Source organism: Hypanus sabinus, chromosome 7 (genome assembly GCF_030144855.1).
Source record: "Hypanus sabinus isolate sHypSab1 chromosome 7, sHypSab1.hap1, whole genome shotgun sequence".
NCBI classification, from domain to species: domain Eukaryota; kingdom Metazoa; phylum Chordata; class Chondrichthyes; order Myliobatiformes; family Dasyatidae; genus Hypanus; species Hypanus sabinus.
In genome coordinates, this window is record NC_082712.1 from 98,797,129 (window position 1) to 98,821,062 (window position 23,934).

Sequence of the window (23,934 nt, forward strand, 5' to 3'; positions counted from 1 at the left end):
GGGGACAGGACGTGGATTGGGGTGAATGGTCAGTGGGTGAGTCAGGTCTAGGTTTGGGGTGAATGGTCAGTAGGTGGGGACAGGAAGTGGATTGGGGTGAATGGTCAGTGGGTGAGTCAGGTCTAGGTTTGGGGTGAATGGTCAGTGGGTTGGGACAGGTCTAGGTTTGGGATGAATGATCAGTAGGTGGGGACAGGACGTGGACTGGGGTGAATGGTCAGTGGGTGAGTCAGGTCTAGGTTTGGAGTGAATAGTCAGTAGGTGGGGACAGGATGTGGACTGGGGTGAATGGTCAGTGGGTGGTGATTGGTCTAGGTTTGGGGTGAATGGTCAGTAGGTGGGGACAGGACGGGGATTGGGGTGAATGGTCAGTGGGTGAGTCAGGTCTAGGTTTGGGGTGAGTAGTCAGTAGGTGGGGACAGGGCGGGGACTGGGGTGAATAGTTAGTAGGTGGTGACAGGGCAAGGACTGGGGTGAATGGTCAGTAGGTGGGGACAGGACGGGGACTGGGGTGAATGGTCAGTGGGTGGTTCAGGTCTAGGTTTGGGGTGAATAGTCAGTAGGTGGTGACAGGGCGGGGACTGGGGTGAATAGTCAGTGGGTGGTGACAGGGCAGGGACTGGGGTGAATGGTCAGTAGGTGGGGACAGGGCAGGGACTGGGGTGAATGGTCAGTGGGTGAGTCAGGTCTAGGTTTGGAGTGAATAGTCAGTAGGTGGGGACAGGATGTGGACTGGGGTGAATGGTCAGTGGGTGGTGATTGGTCTAGGTTTGGGGTGAATGGTCAGTAGGTGGGGACAGGACGGGGACTGGGGTGAATGGTCAGTGGGTGGGGACAGGACGGGGATTGGGGTGAATGGTCAGTGGGTGAGTCAGGTCTAGGTTTGGGATGAATGGTCAGTAGGTGGGGACAGGACGTGGATTGGGGTGAATGGTCAGTGGGTGAGTCAGGTCTAGGTTTGGGGTGAATGGTCAGTGGGTGGGGACAGGTCTAGGTTTGGGATGAATAGTCAGTAGGTGGGGACAGGACGTGGATTGGGGTGAATGGTCAGTGGGTGAGTCAGGTCTAGGTTTGGGATGAATGGTCAGTAGGTGGGGACAGGACGTGGATTGGGGTGAATGGTCAGTGGGTGAGTCAGGTCTAGGTTTGGGGTGAATGGTCAGTAGGTGGGGACAGGAAGTGGATTGGGGTGAATGGTCAGTGGGTGAGTCAGGTCTAGGTTTGGGGTGAATGGTCAGTGGGTTGGGACAGGTCTAGGTTTGGGGTGAATGGTCAGTAGGTGGGGACAGGACGTGGATTGGGGTGAATGGTCAGTGGGTGAGTCAGGTCTAGGTTTGGGATGAATGATCAGTAGGTGGGGACAGGACGTGGATTGGGGTGAATGGTCAGTGGGTGAGTCAGGTCTAGGTTTGGGGTGAATGGTCAGTGGGTGGGGACAGGTCTAGGTTTGGGATGAATAGTCTGTGGGTGGCGATTGGTCTAGGTTTGGGTTGAATACCTGACCAGGTAAAGATGGAGTCTGGCTGTTAGGTGGCCAGAATGAACAGTTTGAGGGGAGATGTCCGTGTCTGTGGTGAATGATCAGTGGGTGGAGACCAGGCAACATTTGTGGTGATTGGTCAATGGGAAGGGTTGGGTTTAGGATTGGGGTGAATAGTCAGTTGGTAGTTTTATAAAAGACGTTGGTTGACAGTTTGCATCCAGGGACTGAGACAGACAGATAAAAAAAGTGAGAGGTGTCAGAAATGGACCAAGTGAATTTAAGGAACGGGTGGAAGTTGGAAGCAAAGTTGATGACATTGACGACCTCAGCATGGGTGCAGGAAGCAGCACCGATGCAGTCGTCAGTTTGTTGAGGATTACCAGGGAAGGCTTGGAACATGGAATGTTCTGTGTAGCCAGTGGAGACAGGCAAAGCTGGGGCCCATGCTGGTGCCTATTGTCTTATCAGCAATTTAAGGTTAAAAAAGAAGAGAGGGAGGTTTGGAGACAAGAGAAAGGGTCATCAGTGTGAAGAGAGGAATTCTTCAAAAAAGGAGGTTTGGTGATTTGAGTCTGGAAAAATTGTTAAGGGGGAGAACCAGTTCTGTAAGATGGAGGAAAACTTGTTGGTTCTTTTATTGAGAAGGAAACAGAGAGCTCTGGGACCTTCTTGATGGAGGAGAGAAGTGTATCTATCAGGACTGATCATTCACAGTGAAAATGAGGTGGTCAGGGCCAGAAAATTGAACATTACTGAGGAGATCGAGGGCATGAGAAGTGTCGCAGAAGTAGGTGTGAAGGGTGTTATGAAGGATGCACAGCTCTGATGGGCAGAAGGGTGCAGAATTGCCCATGTCCCCCCCCCCCCCGGGAGAATTACAGACCATGATTGTTGCTATGCTGCTCATGGGAGAGAGAGAAGGAAAAGAAAACATGCAAGAACATCTGCTACAGATAAGAGAGAGATAAGGGATGGGAGGGAGACTTGTTGATTCACCGTATTATGACTTCTGAGAGGGTTATTTATCTTATACCATTCTGGTCATTAACATTCCTCAGTGGACAGCCGGAGTGGGCTGGTTTGATGGACACAGTCATTCAAAATTGATTGACAACTGAGACCCCGTGAGTAGGGATAAAAGTCAGGTCTGGAGAGACACCCTTCAAACACACCAGGAAACACACCAGGAGACACTGATTGAGTGTTGGAACCCACGGGAAGGTGGGGGCTTCAGAGACCAAACAAGGAGATTGGTCAGTTAAACTCACAGTGTTATAGCAGGGCCGGTGGGGACTTGTGTGTGTGTCCACTCATGCCAGAGTGACGAGTCCACCACAGAAGAACGGTCTAGCTGAAGGACAGAGGGGTCATAACTGAATGGCCACAACAACAACATGACGCTTCAAGAACGCAAAGGAAGGTTTGCCTGACTATAGCTGTTACTGCTCACTCGCTCTCTCTCTCTCTCTCTCTCTCTCTCCAACGATTACAACACAACAACTATATCTACATCAGCACGTATGAACTGAACTGAACTGAACTTTATACTTTTGTATGACAATTCATTATCCTCTAGACATTGATAGAGCTTATTTATTATTGCTTATTATTATTCCCACACTTTTAGGTTTATTATTGCTAATGTGTATTTTCTATATATTTGCATTATTGATATTGATTTGCTTATTTTACTAATAAACACTTTTGAATACAGTACCACCAGACTCCAACGGATTCTTCTTTCTCTGCTGGTTAGACACCCAGTTACAGGGTACGTAACAAATTGGGACCTCGTCTTCTGGGATTTGATTACCAAATTGGGGGGCTAGTGAATCGGGATAAAAGTCCCTTACCTGATCTGGTTGCGTGGATAACCAGACAGGAAACCAGCAGAGATGGATATAGACAAATTTATTTTAAAAAACGATTTTGGGGGTATTGGAGGATGCCAGAAAGGTGGAATTGGTGAGCATTGCGAAATAATTAAATCTCTCGGCGGTGAAATTGTCGATGAGAAAGTTGGAGATACAAAGGGCAATAGCCATGCATTATGTATCCGAAGATGTGTTCCAAATGGATGCATTGGACTTGTTCCCTGAGAGGAAACCAGCCGAAGGTGAGGTTCAGTTAGAGATAGAAAAATTAAGGTTGGCTGAGAAGGAGAATCAGAGGCAGCATGAACTTTGGTTAAAGCAGATGGAAGCAGACGGGGAGAAGCTAGAGTGGGAGGAGGCAGAGAAACAGCGGCAGTTCGAGAGGGAGAGATGGCAACATGTGGGTAGCAGGGCAGACCGGGAGGAGGTTTAATGTTAGTAGGGAATTTAGGTTAGTACCTCCATTCGAGGAGACGGACGTTGATCAGTACTTCTTGCATTTTGAAAAGGTGGCAGTGAATCAGAAGTGGCCCAGAGATCAGTGGGTGGCGTTGTTACAAAGTGTGTTAAAAGGGAAGGCTCAACGGGCATATGCGGCGTTGTCTGAGGAGGCTGCAGGGGGTTATGAGGAAGTAAATCAGGCTATCCTTCGGGCCTATGAGTTGGTACCTGAAGCGTATAGACAAAAGTTCAGGGATTTAAGGAAACAGTGGAATCAGACGTTTACGGAGTTTGCATACGAGAAGGGTGTGCTCTTGGATCGTTGGTGCGCTGCAGAAAGGGTGGAGGAGGATTTCTATCGTTTAAGAGAGTTAATTCTGATCAAAGAATTTAAAGGTTGTGTTTCGGATAATATCCGGACGTATCTGAACCAGAAGAAGAATAAGTCTATATTGGAATTTGCCAGGTTAGTAGATGAATATTCCTTAACCCACAAGGCAAAGTTTTCCTCAAATAAGAGTTACCAGAAAAGCAGTAGGGACGGTAGAGAAAGCCCACCGGCTAATGCAGAAAATAAGCGGGGAGCTGGTGGAAAAGGTAAGGGAGAGGAGCAGGCTGGCAGGAAGGTTCCTGGCTTGACCTGTTATAATTGTGGAAAAGCTGGTCATATTGCATCTAAGTGTTTTGCTCCGAAGAAGGAGACAGGAAAAGGGAAAACAGCAATCTCTACAGGTTGCATTGTCAGTCAGTAGATCGATGAGGAAGGCAAAGGTAGATAGAGCTCAAGAGGGGCGTGAGAGATTTATTTCGGAAGGGACGGTATCTGTGAAGGAAGGAGAAACCCCAGTTCCAGTGAGGATCTGGAGGGATACTGGGGCTGATCAGTCATTGATCCTCAGGAAGGTGCTAGATTTCAGCCCTGAAACTGGAGAGGTTGTATTACGAGGCATAGGAAAAGGGACAGAAGCTGTACCTTTGCACAGGATCATTTTAAAATGTGACCTGGTATCTGGACCAGTCGAAATAGGGGTGTGGTCGGAATTACTGAGAGACGGCGTGGACGTCCTTCTTGGTAATGATTTAGCAGGTGGTGACGTGTGTTCAGCAGTGAAACTGACAAGCAAGCCTGTGAGTGCTGAGGACCCGCCCCTGGATTCTAAGATCTATCCCGCATGCGCAATCACTCGTGGCATGTCGAGAAAGGCGGCTGAGAAAGGAGCCAGTTTAAATGAGTCCAGTGTTGATTTGGCTGAGACGTTTTTACCGACCCTGTACCAAGAGGGGTTGGGGGATGGTAAAACGGAGAATAGGGAGGTGAAAGAGAGTAAAGGAGAAGAGGTAGACCTACCCTTAGCAAGGAGAGAATTTATAAAAGAGCAGAGACGTGATGAAGAGCTTGTGGCATTGAGTCAGTTTTTCCTGAGAGAGAGATTGATAAAGAACCGGAGGGATACTACCTGAAGGAGGGAGTGTTAATGAGGAAGTGGAGGCCGACCACGGTGCCAGTTGATGAGGACTGGGCGGTGGTACATCAGGTGGTAGTTCCGAAGGTGTATCGGGATGAAATTTTGAACTTGGCTCACAAGGGACCTCTAGGCGGACATTTAGGAGTAAGGAAGACAGTGGATAGGGTTATGAAAGATTTTTATTGGCAAAATATGAGGAAGAATATTGCGGACTATTGTAAAAGGTGCCATACTTGTCAGGTGGTAGGAAAGCCAAATCAGGTTATCCCTAAGGCACCTCTCAGACCGATACCCACCTTTGGGGAGCCTTTTTCCCGAATCATCGTGGATTTTGTGGGTCCTTTGCCTAGAACTGCGAGCAGGCGGCAGTATGTCATGACCATGATGTGTGCTGCTACTCGATTCCCGGAGGCTGTGCCCCTGGGGAACATTAGGACTCCTGCAGTGGTAAAGGCACTCATTAAATTCTTCACCATGGTAGAGTTACCTAAAGAAATACAGTCAGATCAGGGGAGTACATTTACGGTGCATTTCAGCAAATGTTGACACAGATGGGAGTTAAACAAATTTTAGCCTCGGCATACTATCCGGAATCTCAAGGAGCGTTGGAAAGATTCCACGCTACTTTAAAGACCATGATTAAAACTTACTGTCAGGAAAACACTCGTGACTGGGACGATGCACTACCACTTCTGTTATTTGCAGTGAGGGATACGGTTCAGGAATCTCTGGGGTTTAGTCCATTTGAGCTCGTTTTTGGTCACAGGCCCAGAGGACCTTTAACTTACTTAAAGAGAAATGGTCTAGTCCAAACGTTCAAGTCAATGTGATTGACTACGTTTTGAAATTCTGGGAAAGACTCCATAAGGTATGCGATCTGGCAAAGCAAAATCTTAAAGTCTCCCAGACTAAAATGAAACAATGGTATGATAAACGAGCCCGAGAACAAGAATTTCACGTGGGCGATAAGGTTTTGGTCCTATTCCCTGTAGTTACCAACCCCCTACAGGCCAGGTTTCAAGGACCGTATAAAGTGATTAAGAAAATAGACTCGCTGAATTATGTAATCGAAACACCTGATAGACGAAAGCCGAGCCACTTGGTTCACGTAAACATGATGAAAGGTTTTCATGAATTGACCCCCGCGGTGGTCGGTGCAGTCACGAAAATCGATGAGGCAGAAAGGAGTGTCGAGGAGGGACCGAAGCGCTTTGAAAAGATAAGCATAGTACCCACCAGTCTAGAGAACTCTGCTATTTTAGCCAACCTTGCTGATAAAGTTGATCACTTAGAGCCTGAACAAAGAGAGCAGCTAACACAGCTTATTAAACGTCATGTAGATTTATGTCCAGATGTTCCAAGGAGGTGTAAAGGAACAGAGCATGATGTTGTTGTTACCTCCACCCAGCCTATTAAACAATCCCCTTATCTGATGAATTTGGAAAAGAGCAAGCTCGTGGAAAAAGAAACTGAGCATATGCTAGCTGCTGGTATTATTGGTGAATCTGCTTCTGCATGGGCCTCTCCATGCCTGGTCGTACCAAAGCCAGACGGTACCATAAGATTCTGTACAGACTACAGAAAGGTGAATGCTGTCACACAGAGAGATGCTTAACCTATCCCTAGGGTGGACAATTGTATTGATAAGGTGGGTAAAGCAAAATACATTATTAAGATTGACCTGTTAAAGGGATACTGGTGTGTTCCTTTGACTGACAGGGCACGAGAAATTTCAGCCTTTGTCACCCCACCCGGGTTCTATGAATACAATGTCTGGCCGTTTGGAATGAAAAATGCCCCAGGGACATTTCAGAGAATGATCGATGCAGTGATTAGAGAGTTACCAAATACAAAGGCTTATATTGAGGATGTAGTAGTTTGGAGCGACACCTGGGAGGAGCACATTGAGGCTGTAGAAAACCTGTTTAAAAGAATATCTGCAGCCCATCTCACAGTGAACCTCGCAAAAAGTGAATTTGGTCATGCCACGATCACATACTTGGGGTATGTGGTAGGACAGGGGCAGTTGGCTCCTGTGCAGGCTATTTCCGAGGTTCCTGTTCCAATGAATGGGAAGGTTTTTGGGCATGGTGGGGTACTATCGAAAATTTTGTAAGAACTTTGCGGATATCGCCCTCCCGCTTACAAAGCTCCTACGGAAGTATGAAAAGTTTGTGTGGAGCAATCCTTGTCAGGAAGCTTTTGAGAAGTTGAAAACCATACTGTGTCATCACCCTGTGTTAAAAGCACCTGACTTGTTAGAACCTTTCTCCCTGGCGACTGATGCAAGTGATGAGGCTGCAGGGGCAGTCCTATTGCAGAAAGCCTGGGATGGAGTGGAACACCCAGTGGCATATTTCTCTCGAAAGTTCAATGTGCATCAGAGAAATTACTCCACTGTGGAGAAAGAATTGTTGGCACTTATCTTGGCGATACAGCATTTCAAAGTCTACATTTGTTCAGCACAGAGACCATTAATTGTTTATACTGATCACAACCCTTTGGTATTTTTGGCTAACATGAAAAATAAAAATAGGAGATTACTAAGTTGGAGTCTGACGTTACAGGAGTTTGATATTAAAATACAACATATTAAGGGAAGTGACAATGTAATTGCTGATTATTTATCTAGATGTTAATTTGAAAGTATATCTATTATTTTTGTAGTTAAGACCACTTCTGTATTTTGTTGGATTCTGTAATTCTGTAAGACGCTGTATTAGTTAATTTTCACCTTGGTGAAAATTCCCAGAAGGATGGGGGTGTTATGTAGGATGAACAGCTCAGATGGGCAGAAGGGTGCAGAATTGCCCATGTCCCCCCCCCCACCCCGGGAGAATTACAGACCATGATTGTTGCTCTGCTGCTCATGGGAGAGAGAAATGGAAAAGAAAACATGCAAGAACATCTGCTACAGATAAGAGAGAAATAAGGGATGGGAGGGAGACTTGTTGATTCACCGTGTTATGACTTCTGAGAGGGTTATTTATCTTATACCATTCTGGTCATTAAAATTCTTCAGTGGACAGCCGGAGTGGGCTGGTTTGATGGACACAGTCATTCAAAATTGATTGACAACTGAGACCCCGTGAGTAGGGATAAAAGTCAGGTCTGGAGAGACACCCTTCAAACACACCAGTGGACACTGATTGACTGTTGGAACCCACGGGAAGGTGTGGGGCATCGGAGACTGAACCAGGAGGTCGGTCAGGAAAGCTCACAGTGTTATAGCAGGGCCGGTGGGGACTTGTGTGGGTGTCCACTCACACCAGAGTGACGAGTCCACCACAGAAGAATGGTCTAGCTGAAGGACAGAGGGGTCATAACTGAATGGCCACAATGACACGATGGTTCAAGAACGCAAAGGGTTTGCCTGACTGTAGCCGTTACTGCTCGCTCTCTCTCTCTCTAATGATTACAACACAACAACCAATATCTACGACAGCACATATGAACTGAACTGAACTTTATACTTTTCTATGACAATTCATTATCCTCTAGACATTGATAGAGCTTGTTTATTATTTCTTATTATTCCCACACTTTTGAATATAGTACCACCAGACTCCAACGGATTCTTCTTTCTCTGCTGGTCAGACACCCAGTTACGGGGTACATAACAAGGGACTGAACCAAGGGGAATAGAATGGAGTCAAGATACAAGGATATGAGTTCAGTGGGACAGGAACAAGCAGATACAATGGGCCTGTCTGAATAGTCAGGTTCATGGATCTTGGGTAGGAGGTAGAAGTGAGCAGTGTGGGGTAAGGGAACTGAGATTGGGAGCAGTGAATGGCAGTGACCCAGACTTGGTACAGTCAGTGATGATGTCGGAAACACTATGCCGATGATCTGGAGTGGGGTAGGTACGTGGTGGTGTCTGAGAGCTGCCGCCTGCCCTCAGCAAGGCAGAGGACAGTGTGCCATTCTACAACAGTTCCCCCTTTGTTTGCAGGTTTGATGGCAAGATTGGGATTGGTGCAGAGAGACAGGACAATGCATTCAAAGGGAGTAAGGTTTGAGGAGGAGAGAGGAGTGCTGAACTTGAGGTGGTTGATTTCTTGTCTGCAGTTGGAGATTTTTAAAAAAGTGCAGAACAGGGACAGAACCAGTGTGGTGTATCCGGGGTGGGGTTTGGAGATGGGACCTGAATTGTGCGATTTACCAAATCTGGAGATATGCTTCAGAGCAATGCCACCCTAGAAAACTCTCCAATCAAACAACATGCTTGTGGTTTTTAAAAAACTTTATTTTAAACAATATTTGTACAAGTGTAAGAGTAAAGTAAAACATACGTCATTTCAGAATACTTCAGACAACATCTATAAATGTGTAAGAGCTTATCTGAAAAACCACCCCCCACCCTCACCAGATATTGCACAAAAAGCCCACCCAATAGATAATCCATGATTATTAAACAGATGTACACAACATTTCAAACATGAGTCATCTCCAGATCAAATTACAACATTACATCAAACCCCTCCCTTTAAAAAACAAGTTTATTACAAAACTCTATCCAGAAGTACAAGGAGAGAAATAGATGGGGGGGGGGGGGAAGAGAGAGAAAGAAAAAAAAAGAGTAAGTGAGAGTATAAAAACATTTCTCTGCCTTCTTATCCCATACTTATTCATTGCTAGACTGTTAAGTATCAGTCAGTTAAACCTTGACTCATTGATTTGGCCAATGTAGGCATTTCTGCATTATCTGTATCCAGCATTGGATTGAACATCACATGACCTGAAACCGGCCCACTTTTCACTGAGGCCCAATCATTCACATACACTCGGGCATCCTGACTTGATCCAGCCACTCCAACCCCCGAGGGGTAGGAGCATTCAGCTTGTGTGGAAGGGTAGCTGGAAGACTTGGCAAGGCATTGCAGCCCACCATTTGAGGAGGACATCGCTATATTTCCCATTGATGAATGGCTCGCACCGGACCCCTGAACTTGATTGGTAAAACCTGCAGGTGGAGCTGCTGGAATCATGGGAGGCTCTGAATTGTCCTTACCAAAATGAGGACCAGACTGGGTTGGCAACTGAGAGATCTGCAGGTGGAATGAAGCAGAATTCTGGGAATCTCCGTGCATGGTGGGAGGTGGGAGAAACTTCGTGACTGGATTCTCCAGGGGAGGGTTCTGCACCCCAAATGGTGGTACCTGGCCACTATGGAGGAAGGATTCTTGCCCATAGTTGAGAAATTGGCACTGCATCATATCAGGTGGGAAGGTCTGACCCAGAGGCAAGGTCTGCAAGGAGAAACAGAGGAAAAACTTACAAATAAATAATTAGTTCAAAAACAAAAACTTCACACTACTGTCAGTACCGCCTATGAGCTTCAGGATTCCAGGAGATAACACCAGGGAATTGGGCACAGGCAGAGGAGACTGTGGTGGACTGGAGTCAAGAACAGTGCTGAAGCAGAGTCCTGGAGACACTAGACTCCTATGGAGGCACCCTGTGAGGAGGACTGTCCTAGGGAAAAAGTGGGGAGGGGTGCCTGCAAAAAGACAGCGAGGGGAGGGGAGGGGAGGTTCCAGAAGAGCCAGTGACCGGGTGGAAAGTAATCAGTTCTTTACCTGGGAGGAAACTGCGCTGAAGTTTGGCTGGTTCCAAGAGTTTGCTGGGTTCTGGCCGTACTGAGTACGCTTCATCTTCATTCTTCGATTCTGATACCAGGTCTTCACCTGAAATTAATCGGAATTAACGACCCTGCTGAACAATCTCAGATTTCCGATGACCTGACTAAACTTGGAGACAAGCTGCGGCGGATCTGCGATCGAATTCTCCTACCTGCCCCTCCTCTCTCTTTCCCACTTTTCAGTCCTCAACCCCGGGACGGGGCAAACTCCCTTCCAGGCAGCACGTTCCTAACTACAACTTGTTGTGGAGAACCTTCCCCTCTGGTTCATCGGGGGAAAAAACCTTCACTCCGTGTCCTCTGGGCATCTACCCTCCTGCCTCGGGAACAGTTTCCCTCATTCACTCCTCGACTCCCCAGGTCTGCATTAAGCCGCTCCCCACCACCCTGAACCTGCTCTGGGGAAGCAACCCCGGGTCCTCAGTCTCTCTACACAAGTTCATTACCCCCCTCCCTCGTTTCTCCTCAGCAAATATAAAGTTGCAGACGCGGGAAATCTGAAATGAAATCGGGTTTACAGAGCGGAGAGAGGGGAAGGGTGAAGGTTACAGTCCGCCACCCCCCTTCAGGAACTGTGGCGTTACTCTTTCAGCGGGAGGGAGTTGGTGTGAATGCGGCTAACGTACCTGTTTGCAAGAGAGCCCCAGCGCTTTGGCCAGCTCAGCCCGCTCCAGGGGGGAGATATAACTCTGCCGGTGAAAGCGATGGAGCAACTGCCGCTTCTGGTCCTCGCTGAACACGGTGCGAATTCGGACTTCGGTGTTGGACCGTCTCTTCGGCTTCGCGACACCGGTCACTGTGTCGGTGGGCAGCTTTGTATCCGATACTACAGAGAAAACTTCAGTTTAGTGATAGAATGAGTGGAATAGGGTGGGCCCCCAGCTTCCCCAAGCCCGTTTCAGTCGCTCGTCCCGCCAGTACATCAGCGAGCCTGCCACGGTTTGTCAGGACTTGCAGACATCACATGGCCAGTTCAACCAAGGGTTGGTTCAGCGGTGGGATGTGCATTTCGGGCTGGTAAACCATCCGGCTCACCTGTGTCCTCGGCACTCTGCGGTGCGGTCAGCTGACCCCCGTCGGAAGAGTCGTCCATGGCAGATGGAACGGAGTTGGAATTCCTCTCACTCTCCAACAACCCAACCTTGGTCAGGTAATCCGTGGCCTGCTGCTAAATGCAGAGTCGCTCGTGGCACTGTCAGTAAGAGAAGGGCAGCTCTGGAAGTGGGTGTGAACTCGTGTGGTTGACGTTTACAACTGGACAGTAGGCCCATCTCATCCCATTCAAGTGCAAAGTAAATACGGTGAGAATGGGCATGGCTCCTCTAATCCTATGATGGCTCACCGCGACTACGGGGGCGGTTTTAACCAATCCACAGAGCAGGCTGTTTGACCCTTCGAAGCCCTGTCGTCACTGTGACTCAATTAAGACGAACTACTGGTGGTACTCGGAAAGTCAGGTTGCGTGTGTGGCGGCCGAGAGATGGTCGGGACCAGTAGACCTAACTAGTAGCCTGTTACCCCCCTCTCCTCCGCTTATCATGAAACACAGAATATTACAGGCCCTTCGAGCTTCGGCCCATCATTTTGTACTGCCTTTTTAACTTATTTTCAATTTAACACTTCCCTCCAAAACAGCCCACGAAGTTCATGCTGACCATAGTGCGCATGCGGTAGCCCAAATATAATGTTGTGGTATAGCTGTTATCAGACAGTTATAAAAGAGTCAGGTTCAACATCACTGGCATATGTCGTGCAATTTGTTAACTTTACGGCAGCTGTACAATGGAATACATGATAGAGGAAGAACTGAATTATAGTAAATATTACTATTATTCAGTTTTTTCTCTATTGTATATAATAGCTATTGTATATAATAGCTAAATTAAATACGTAGTAAAAAAATTAAAAAGTAGCTCATGGGTTCAATGTCTATTTATAAATCTGATGGCAGAGGGGAAGAAGCTGTTCCTGAATCATTGAGTGTGTGGCTTAAGGCTTCTGTACCTCCATCCCGATGGTAGCGATGAGAAGAGGGCATGCCCTGGGTGGTGGGGACCTTTAACGATGGATGCACCTTTTTGAGTCGTCATTCTTCGACAATAGCTTGGATACTATGAAGACTGCTGCCTATGATGGAATTGACTAATTCAATAATTCTCTGCAATTTACTTCTATCCTGTGCATACCCTCCCCCCAATGCCAGAAGGTGATGCAGCCTGTTAGAATGCTAAGGCACTTCGGTAGAAATTACTCAAAGACTATTGAATGTACTGGTTGTACAATAAAGATGGACTCAAAATATTCCAATCCACCTCGTCATAGACCTGCATTGTATTGTGGAGGCTGACGTACTTTGTGAGACTCTACTCTCTCTCCTTCTGCCACGTACACGGATCCATGTGGTCACGGTTCTCAGTATCTGCACTTGGAGGGGTCACAGATTGCTGGGCGGCAGTGGGGGTGTGGCATTTCTTCAAGTAGGTTTTGAGGTTATTAAAGTTTGGAATCTGCCCACTATTCCCCTGTGAGGGATCCTGGAGTCCAGTGTCAGATACATGAACATCACAGTCTGCTCAGCTCTGCCAACTGGGTATACTGGAAATATTCCCCAAACTTGGGCACATTAGATCAGAGAAAGAGTCACGGCTGTAGTGTAGTGATAATGCACCTGAAGTGTCGCGGTGGAAGTCATGGAGGGATTGTCCACTGAGTCTCTGTGGGTGGAAGTTAGAAACAGGAAGGGGTCAATAACTCTTCTGGGTGTTTTTAATAGACCACTCAATAGTAACAGGGATATCTGGAAAGGTGTAATAATAACAGGGTTGTTGTGGTGGGAGATTTTAATTTCCCAAATATTGATTGGCTTCTCCCCAGAGTGAGGGATTTAGATGGGGTGGAATTTGTTAGATGTGTTCAGGAAGATTTCCTGACACAGTATGTAGATAAGCCTACAAGAGGAGAGGCTGTACTTGATCTGGTATTGGGAAATGAACCTGGTCAGGTGTCAGGTCTCTCCGTGGGAGAGCATTTTGGACATAGTGATTGCTACTCTATCTCCTTTGACATAGCATTGGAGGGGGATAGGAACAGACAAGTTAGGAAAGCATTTAATTGGCATAAGGGGAAATATGAAGCTATCAGATGGGAACTTGGAAGCATAAATTAGAAACAGTTGTTCTCAGGGAAATGTATGGCAGAAATGTGGCAAATGTTCAGGAGATATTTGCATAGCGTTCTGAATAGGTACATTCCAATGAGACAGGGAAAGGATGGTAGGGTACAGGAACCGTGATGTACAAAGGCTGTTGAAAATATAGTCAAGAAAAAAAGCTTATGAAAGGTTCAAAGCAACTAGGTAATGACAGAGATCTAGAAGATTATAAGGCTAGCAGAAGGAGGTTAAGAATGAAATTAGGAGAGCCAGAAGGGGCCATAAGAAAGCCTTGGCAAGCAGGATTGAAGAAAACCCCAAGGCATTCTTCAAGTAGGTGAAGAGCTAGAGCAAGAGGATAAGATGTGAAAGAATAAGACCAATCAAGTGTGACAGTGGAAAAGTGTGTATGGAACCAGAGGAGATAGCTGAGGTACTTAATGAATACTTTGCTTCAGTATTCACTACAGAAAAGGATCTTGGCGATTGTAGGGATGACTTACAGTGGATTGAAAAGCTTGAGCATATAGACATTAAGAAAGAGGATGTGCTGGAGCTTTTGGAAAACATCAAGTTAGATAGGTCTTCAGGACCGGATGAGATGTACCCCAGGCCACTGTTGGAGGTGAGGGAGGAGATTGCTGAGCCTCTAGCAATGATCTTTGCATCATCAATGGGGATGGGAGAGGTTCCAGAGGATTAAAGGATTGCAAATGTTTCATTATTCAAGAAAGGGAGTAGAGATAGCCCAGGAAATTATAGACCAGCGAGTCTTACTTCAGTAGTGTCATAATATGATTAGGAAGTCAGCATGGCTTTGTCAAAGGCAGGTCGTTCCTTACAAGCCTGATTGAATTTTGAGAGGATGTGACTAAACACATTGATGAAGGTAGAGCAGTAGATGTAGTGTATATGGATTTCAGCAAGGCATTTGATAAGGTACCCACTGCAAGGCTTATTGAGAAAGTAAGGAGTCATGGGATCCAAGGGGACATTGCTTTGTGGATCCAGAACTGGCTTGCCCACAGAAGGCAGAGAGTGGTTGCAGAAGGGTCACATTCTGCATGGAGGTCGGTGACCAGTGGTGTGCCTCAGGGATTTGTTCTGGGACCCCTACTCTTTGTGATTTTTATAACTGACCTGATGAGGAAGTGGAGGGATGGGTTAGTAAATTTGCTGATGACACAAAGGTTGGGGGTGTTGTAGATCATGTGGAGGGCTGTCAGAGGTTGCAGTGGGACATTGATAGGATGCAAAGCTGGGCTGAGAAGTGGCAGATGGAATTCAACCCAGATAAGTGTGAGTTGGTTCATTTTGGTAGGTCAAATATGATGGCAGAATATAGTATTAATGGTAAGACTCTTGGCAGTTTGGAGGAGCGGGGGATCTTAGGATCCAAGTCCATAGGATATTCAAAGCTGCTGCACAGGTTGACTCTGTGGTTAAGGCGGCAGATGGTGCATTGCCTTCATCAATTGTGGAATTGAATTTAGGAACCGAGAGGTAATGTTGCAGCTATATAGGACTCTGCTCAGGCCCCACTTGGAGTACTGTGCTCAGTTCTGGTCACCTTACTACAGGAAGGATGTAGAGACTATAGAAAGGGTGCTTAGGAGATTTGTAAGGATGTTGCCTGGATTAGGGAGCATTCCTTATGAATTTAGTGAATAATAGAGAATAACAAGTGAACTTGGCCTTTTCTCGGAGCGACAGAAGATAAGAGGTTACCTGATAGACGTGTATAAGATGATGATCATGTGGATAGGCAGAGGCTTTTTCCTAGGACTGAAATGGCTAACACAAGAGAGCACAGTTTTAAGGTGCTTGGAAGTAGGTACAGAGGAAAATAGTGCAAAAGCCATAGATTATACAGCAGAGAACCAGGTCATTCAGCCCATCTCATCCACACTGATGTATCCCATCAGTGAATCACTGTGGCCTCAAACTCCCACTGGGTGTGAGTGGAAGCTCTGCTCTGCCCCCATGAAGGACGTCAGGAAAATGCAGCCTTCACACTAACTTTTACTCAGTTTCAGATCTGACTCGCTAGTCCAGTTGAGAACCACTCCTCCTCGGACAACTCTCCCACATCTCATCTCACCTTCCTCCTCTTGCCCTTTTACCCCTGTGTTGTTCCTTCTTCCCATAATTTTCATGAGCACAGCACAGGAACAGGCCACTCGGCCCAGCAGATGCCAGCTATCTCAGCTGTCTACCTAAACACCTTCGTCCATGGGTCCCGTTTATGTAGAAAACAGGTTCAACTCCTACTGGAAGTTGATCTGGAACAGCCTGCAACATGTCCCTCCACAAGAATAAACTCCGACTCAGCGTCTGGTTGGGCACAAACAAGGAAAGCCCATGTTTATTGAGGTTAGTAACAAACAACATTATAAAAACTAGTACTTAAAAAAAAGAGACAACTGTATGACAACTTTCCACCATTGCTGCCGAGGCTGGACAGATGTTGGAGATGTGCTGGAGAGCCCGTGGAAGAGATATTCCTTACATAGGGCAAGATGTCTGCCTTCAAGAGGAGAGCCACAAAGACCAGGGCATTCCAAAGAAATATTCCTTTTGGCAGAGTACAAGCCCTGGCCAAATTGTCTACAGCCAGGCTCTGGCAAGGGGATGGGGAACAGGGGACTCAGATCAGATTGTCTGCAGCTGTACTCCTTTAAAGTTGTTAGAAATAGAAACATTAAAAAAAATGGAGCCTCCTTCTATTGGTCTGTCCCAGTTCTGAAACATTGAGTCAAGGGCATGTACAAAATCAGGGTGGAGGAAGAGGGACTGCCTACAGATCCTGAGATCAGGGAGAGTAGATGAGGGTCTGTAGAAGTAGAAGGGAGGGGAGTAGGATGCAGAGGCCAGGGAGCATTGGGGGGGGGGGGTAGGGGAGAAGCAGGGGGGTGGAGGGAGGAGGAGAAGGCTGCACTAGGGCTGTGAGAGGGTTCTGCAGACAAGACCATTTCTAGATTTTGGGTTTCTCATTACAAAGTGAGATTCACCCCAGCACTAAGGGCAGCCTGATCTAGGAAATAATCACTTGCTCATACTCAACCTGTTTTTCCACAGGGTTGTATCTCTCATATACAAAAGAGTGGGTCTTCTGTCTAAAGACAGGCCCAGAGATCCTTGGCAGGGCATGGGCAGGTACAGAGACCCTTGGCAGGGCATGGGCAGATCTTGGGAAGACCTGTTGCAGAGAAAAGTGCCCCACTGGAGCGGTGGGGTTGCAGAGAGGCACTGGGCCGTTTCCTTGCTCTGCCTCTGGCTGGGAGGACAGAGCAACTGCTTCCTTCTTGATAGAGAAATTGACAGACTCGTTTGAGTACTGCAAGGCACTTTTGATGAACGTGGACTGAAAGTTGCCCCAGCTAGGGCATGCTGGCTCAGGGGCAGGCAAGAGCTGCCCGGGCAGCAGGTAGTTGCAAAACTGCCGCTTCATATAATTGTGTGGATTCCTGATGGCGACAGGGTTCTTCTGAAAAACAAAATCCTGTGTCAGCATCACAGACTAATGAACAAGCTGAAAACCTATCAAGGTCACCCTGAAAGTCAAATCACAGAACAAATGAAGAAATGCTCACCCAATTTCTGATAATAACCAGGGACAGAACAATGTCTGACCAAGATGTCAGGAAGTTAAACCAGATGGCTGGTTCTCAGCCGATCTCTGAAACGGCTGACAAGAGAGACATTATACTGCTGAGTAATAAAAGTTCCCTCTTTAGTTACCGGAAAGGTGGGGGTGGGGTGGGGCGACAATATGGAAGGGATGAATGCTTGGAGTACAGGAGACCCAGGGGATGTACCGCTTGGAAACAGGTTCACCCTTTTGGAAGCTGTCAGGACAGAAGACACTGCCAGTCTGAGAGGCGGACAGGTCTGCGAGTCAAAAATTGGCGCTGAAGCAGAGCCGAGGAGGCAGAGCCGTGGTAGAAGGGGACTCCATAGTGAGAGGTACAGAAAGGGGTTTCTGTGGCAACAGGCAGGATTTAAGGATGGTGTGTTGCCTCCCTGCTGCCAGGACCCAGGACGTCACGGACCGATTGCAAGGCATCCTCAAGGGCGAAGGTGAACAGCCGGAAATGGTAGAGCATGTCGGCACAAATGACGTCGGGAAGAAGAGGAAAGAAATTCTGCAGCATGACTGCAGAGAACTCGGAAGAAGGCTGAAAAGCAGGAGTTCCAGGGTGGTTATCTCTGGTTTGCTTCCAGTTCCTCGTGCTGGAGAGGGCAGGAACAGGGAGATAATGGATCTGAATGTGTGGCTGAAGAACTGGTGCAGGAAGCAAGGATTTACATTCTTGGACCACTGGGATCTGTTTTGAGGTAGGGAAGAATTGTACAAAAGGGACAGGTTACACCTTAACAGGCGGGGGTGGGGGGAGCAGCATTCTGGCAGGAAGGTTTGCCACTGCTACATGGGTGTGTTTAAACCAAGTAGTTGGGGGGGGGGGGGCGGAGGGGAGGAGACGAACTGAAAATATTAGGATGGAGTTAAAGGGAAAGAGAATAAGAAAAGTTAAGAAAGACAACAGAATTAATGGGGAAGAAAGCTCAGGAAGGGATCGGAGAGTATGGCCAAGTGCAATAGGAATTGGTGTGAAAGGCAAGGGGAGTAACGGATTTAAAGTATTATATATGAATGCACGAAGTATAAGAAATAAAGTGGTGGGCTTGAGGTTCCGTTGGAAATTGGCAAATATGATGTTGTAGGAATAACAGAGACATGGCTGCAAGAGGACCAGGGCTGGGAAATGAATATTCAAGGATATACGTCCTATCAAAAGGACAGACAGGTGGGCAGAGAGGGTGGGGTGGCTCTGTTGGTGAGGAATGAAATTCAGTCCCTTGTGAGGGGTAACATAGAATCAGGAGATGTAGAGTCAGTATGGATAGAACTGAGAAATTGTAAGGGTAAAAAGACCCTAATGGGAGTTATCCCCAAATGGGAGCCCCCCAAATAGTAGCCTCGATATAGGATGCAAGTTGAATGAAGAGTTAAAATTGGCACGTCGCAAAGGTAATGCTACAGTTGTTATGGGGGATTACAACATGCAGGTAGACTGGAAAAATCAGGTTGATACTGGACCCTAAGAAAGGGAGTTTGTGGAGTGCCTCCGAGATGGATTCTTCAAGCAGCTTGTACTGGAGCCTACCAGGGAGAAGACAATTCTGGATTTAGTGTTGTGTAATGAACCAGATTTGATAAGGGAACTCGAGGTAAGGGAGCCATTAGAAGGTAGAGACCATAATATGATAAGTTTTAATCTACAATTTGAGAGGGAGAAGGGAAAATCGTAAGTGTCAGTTTTACAGCTGAACAAAAGGGACTATGGAGCCACGAGGGAGGAACTGGGCAAAATTGACAGGAAGGATACCCTAGAAGGGATGACATTGGAACAACAATGGCAGGTATTTCTGGAAATAATTCAGAAGGTGCAGGATCAGTTCATTCCAAAGAGGAAGAAAGATTCTAGGGGGATTAGGGGGTGATCATGGCTGACAAGGGAAGTCAAGGACAGTATAAAAATACAAGAGAAGAAGCATAACATGGCAAAGATGAGCGGGAAGCCAGAGGATTGGGAAACTTTTAAAGAGCAACAGAAGATAACTAAAAAGGCAATACTGGGGGAAAAGATGAGGTACGAAGGTAAGCTAGCCAAGAATATAAAGGAGGATGGTAAAAGCTTCTTTAGGTATGTGAAGAGGAAAAAATGAGTTAAGACCAAAGTTGGGCCCTTGAAGGCAGAAACGGGTGAATTTATTATGGGGAACAAGGAGCTGAACAGGTACTTTGGATCTGTCTTCACTAGGGAAGACACAAACAATGTAATAGTGGCCAGAGGACCTAGGGTAACGGAGGAACCGAAGGAAATTCACATTAGGCAGAAAATGGTGTTGGGCAGACTGATGGGACTGAAGGCTGATAAATCCCCAGGGCCTGATGGTCTGCATTCCAGGGTACTTAAGGAGGTGGCTCTTGAAATGATGGAAGCATTGGTAATCATTTTCCAATGTTCTATATATTCAGGATCAGTTCCTGAGGATAGTAATGTTATCCCACTTTTTAAGAAAGTAGGGAGAGAGAAAACAGGGATTATAGACCAGTTAGCCTGACATCAGTGATGGGGAAGATGCTGGAGTCAATTATAAAAGATGAAATAGTGGCACATTTGGATAGCAGAAACAGGATCAGTCCCAGTCAGCATGGATTTACGAAGGAGAAATCATGCTTGACTAATCTTCTGGAATTTTTTGAGGATGTAACTAAGAAAATAGAAAAGGCAGAGCCAGTGGATGTAGTGTACCTGGACTTTCAGAAAGTCTTTGATAAGGTCCCACATAGGAAATTAGTGGGAAAATTAGAGCACATGGTATTGGGGGTAGGGACTGACATGGTTAGAAAATTGATTGGCAGACGGGAAAGAAAGAGCAGGGATTAACGGGTCCCTTTCAGAATGGCAGGCAGTGACTAGTGGGGTACTACAAGGCTCAGTGCTGGGACTAGCTATTTACAATATACAATAATGATTTAGATGAAGGGATTAAAAGTAACATTAGCAAATTTGCAGATGACACAAAGCTGGGTGGCAGTGTGAAATATGAGAAGGATGTTATGAGAATGCAGGGTGATTTGGACAGGTTGGGTGAGTGGGCAGATGCAGTTTAATGTGGACAACTGTGAGGTTATCCACTTTGGTGTCAAGAACAGGAAGGCAGATTACTATCTGAATGGTGTCAAGTTAGGAAAAGGGGAAGTACAATGAGATCTAGGTGTCCTTGTTCATCAGTCACTGAAAGTAAGCATGCAGGTACAACAGGTAGTGAAGAAAGCTAATGGCATGTTGGCCTTTATAACAAGAGGAATTGAGTATAGGAGTAAAGAGGTCCTTCTGCAGTTGTACAGGGCCATGGTGAGACCACAATTGGAGTATTGTGTGCAGTTTTGGTCTCCAAATTTGAGGGAAGACATTCTTGCTGTTGAGGGAGTGTAGCGTAGGTTCACGAGGTTAATTCCTGGGATGGCAGGATTGTCATATGTTGAAAGATTGGAACGACTGGGCTTGTATACACTGGAATTTAGAAGGATGAGAGGGGATCTGATTGAAACATAAGATTATTAAGGGAAATTTGGGGCAACAAAATGGGGATGAGATGGTTCAAAGTTCTTTAGATAAGAACGCTCCTTGAGTGGAACCAGTCAGTCACCCACAAACTGCAGTAAATTGGCAGTGCACAGTCGATTACAAGACCGTCAAGCTCACCTGTGACGGGTCCTTTGGCAAAAAGGTGGCCATAGGGTTGTCGAGTGGTTCCTTCAGGACCCGCTTCACTTTCATACGGCGATTCTGGAACCAGATTTTCACCTGAAAATAATAAATTCCAGATCTTCATCACAGCAGCTGTCAGTGCATCAGCCCTGAGGAAAGGACAATCCCTGCCAGAGGGCTGGGACTCACCTGCGACACTGAATGGCAGGCAGTCTGAAAGGGAAGGTGGCTTTTTCCTGTGGCCACTCTGGGGACAACAGAATGGGAGAGGAGACAGGAAGGAATAGTGAAAACTACTTACCCCCACCCCCCAACCGCTTCTCTTTCAGTCAACCTTGGAGAACCTAAACTCACAGAACCTTAGAGCTAAACAAGACATCACATTGCCAGACTCCAGGATATCTGAAATAAAATAGGCAGTGGGGTTAAAGTGGAAGCCAATGTTGGTTCTAAGTCCATTGATGAAGATCATGGGGCTGAATCTATACCCAACCCACAAAATCTACAACATATTCAATTACCCAGACTCTCATCTCTCCTCCTGACTGCTCACTGGTTAAGTCCTGGAGCAGTCACTCTGAGGACTCTACAAATCGTATTTTCAATTTATTTATTTTCTGTTTGTACAATTTGCTTATTTTGCACATTGCTTTTTGTGTGTAGCTTGTCTGTTGTAGTTTTGTTTTACTGTGAATGCCTGCCTGCAAGAAAATGAATCTCAGGACAGTTTATGGTGTTGATGATAAATTTACAATTGAACTTGGCTCACATTGTCAATCCATCTCAAGCAGCAGAAAAAATGGTTTCTCCATACTACAGAGAACCAGTGCAAAGTGACTTCAGAACGGACCAGAAATCAAATACAGTACTGCCAAAAAAGAACAAATAAAGGGCAGGCAGATTCTCCCAGGGAAGTGCCAAATTCCTCCAGTGTTCTATTTTGCACTTAATCAGCTGACTGAAATGTCTTTGTTTGCCCAGAGGGCCTCAGATGCTATAAACAATTGACATTCTTCTGACCAAAGCGTGGGATGGAGAATTTTAATCACTGCTGAACTAAGGACCAGATTTCAGACAGGGTGCAGCTGTACCTGGAAACAAGGCCTACCCTTAAAGCTGGAGAGTTTAACACCCAGTTAACAGAACAATGGCCCCATGAGTTCCAGCAGAACTGGATGTTCCACAGATGAAAGGTGCAATTAGCAGCCCATTTAAGCATCTTCATGGATGCTTCACAAAGGAATCCGGAGGAGCAAAAGCCAGGGTGGGGGGGGGGGGGGGGGTGATGTCTTCAATTTCAGCATCCTCCGTCCTCCCTGTGGGTTTTCTCGGGGTGCCTCGGTTTCTCCCCCAGTCCAAAGACACACCATTTGGTAGATTAATTGGCCATTATATGTGGCCCCATTATTAGGGTAGGTTAAATTGAGGATGCTGGGGAGGTGCAACTTGAAGGGGTGGAAGGGTCTGTTCCATACTGTATCTCAATAAAAATACACATTGTGCACTATCAGAGCGGCTGACCTCTGCCCCTTACACAGTGACACAGCTTCAGTTACCTTAGTTTTAGGGCCCTTCTTCTCCATGTCTAACCGCCTCACAATGTCAACCCCCTGCAGCAGGGAAGACACCCAGTAAAGGAAATACTTTCTCAGGCAGCACTGGGATGAAGCCCTGAAATACTCCCTTTGTCCCGTGCAAACCACCAGCTACACTAATCCTACATTAAACCCATCTGGTTTTTCCAAATTCTCATCAGTGCCACATAGATTTTACCACCCATCACACACACCAGGGGCAATCTACAACATCCAAAACAAGTGTTCACAGCCAAAAGTAAATTATCAAAGCACATACATGCCACCACTCCTACCCTGAGATTCATTTTCATTAAGGCATTCACAGCAAAGACAAAGAAACAATAGAGATCATGAAAACACACACAAAGATGGATGAACAATCAGTGTGTAAAGAAAATACAGTCAGCCCTCCTTATCTGCAGAGAATGGGTTCCGGGACCAAAAAACGCAGATGCTCAAGTCCCTTATTTAACCTGTCTCAGTGATGGTCTGTACATGCTCAAACAATGAGTGCTGGAGAGAGAACTTCCTGGTTTTCCCGATCCGTGGTTGGTTGAATCCACGCATGTGGAACCTGCAGATAAGGAGAGCAGACTGTAATATCAAGAACATGAGTTGTAGAGCCCTTGACGGTGAATGTGTAGGTTGTGGGATCAGTACAGAGTTGAGGTAAGTGAAGTTATCCACACTGGTTCAGGAGCCTGACAGTGGTAGGGTAATAACTCTGTCTTAACTAGATGTGAGACCCAAGGCTCCTGAAACTCCTTCCAGATGTGAGCATGACCCGGATGGTGGGGGTCTCTGATGATGGATGGAAGTTGTGAGCATGACCCAGATGGTGGGGGTCTCTGATGATGGATGGAAGTTGTGAGCATGACCCAGATGGTGGGGGTCTCTGATGATGGATGCTGCTTTCTTGTGGCAATGCTCCTTGCAGATGAGCTCTTTCTTGTAAAGGTGTGAGCTGTGTCCATTACTTTTTGTTGGATTTTCCATTCCCGGGCATTGGTATTTC

The 23,934-nt window shown here is 46.5% G+C and overlaps 2 protein-coding genes across 3 annotated transcripts in view; both read right to left on the reverse strand.

The window, feature by feature from the left end:
• Positions 1-9,916: 9,916 nt before the first annotated feature.
• Positions 9,917-12,351, reverse strand: LOC132397514 (homeobox protein vent1-like). The gene is made up of 4 exons (XM_059976345.1): positions 11,944-12,351; positions 11,535-11,734; positions 10,847-10,954; positions 9,917-10,516 (listed from the first exon to the last, which is right to left on the reverse strand). Exons 1-4 carry the CDS (start codon positions 11,999-12,001, stop codon positions 9,917-9,919), a joined length of 966 nt encoding a protein of 321 aa, XP_059832328.1. The 5' UTR covers positions 12,002-12,351.
• Positions 12,352-16,392: 4,041 nt separating this feature from the next.
• The window catches only part of LOC132396373 (homeobox protein GBX-1-like), a 49,759-nt gene continuing 42,217 nt past the window's right edge, over positions 16,393-23,934 (reverse strand). For both annotated transcript variants that reach the window (XM_059973892.1, XM_059973891.1), the window contains exons 4-5: positions 21,337-21,438; positions 16,393-17,546 (exon numbers count right to left, since the gene is read on the reverse strand). In XM_059973892.1, the coding sequence (XP_059829875.1) occupies positions 17,094-17,546; positions 21,337-21,438 (555 nt within the window). In that variant the 3' untranslated portion in view covers positions 16,393-17,093. The remainder of the gene's footprint in view (positions 17,547-21,336; positions 21,439-23,934) is intronic.

Excerpts from the sequence above, each read along its gene's own strand:
- LOC132397514 (XM_059976345.1), bottom strand. The coding sequence starts at position 12,001 with ATGGACGACTCTTCCGACGGGGGTCAGCTGACCGCACCGCAGAGTGCC. Across the intron at positions 11,735-11,943 it reads GCAGAGTGCCGAGGACACAG|TATCGGATACAAAGCTGCCC; the intron begins GTGAGCCGGATG and ends TTTTCTCTGTAG. Across the intron at positions 10,955-11,534 it reads TGGGGCTCTCTTGCAAACAG|GTGAAGACCTGGTATCAGAA; the intron begins GTACGTTAGCCG and ends GATTAATTTCAG.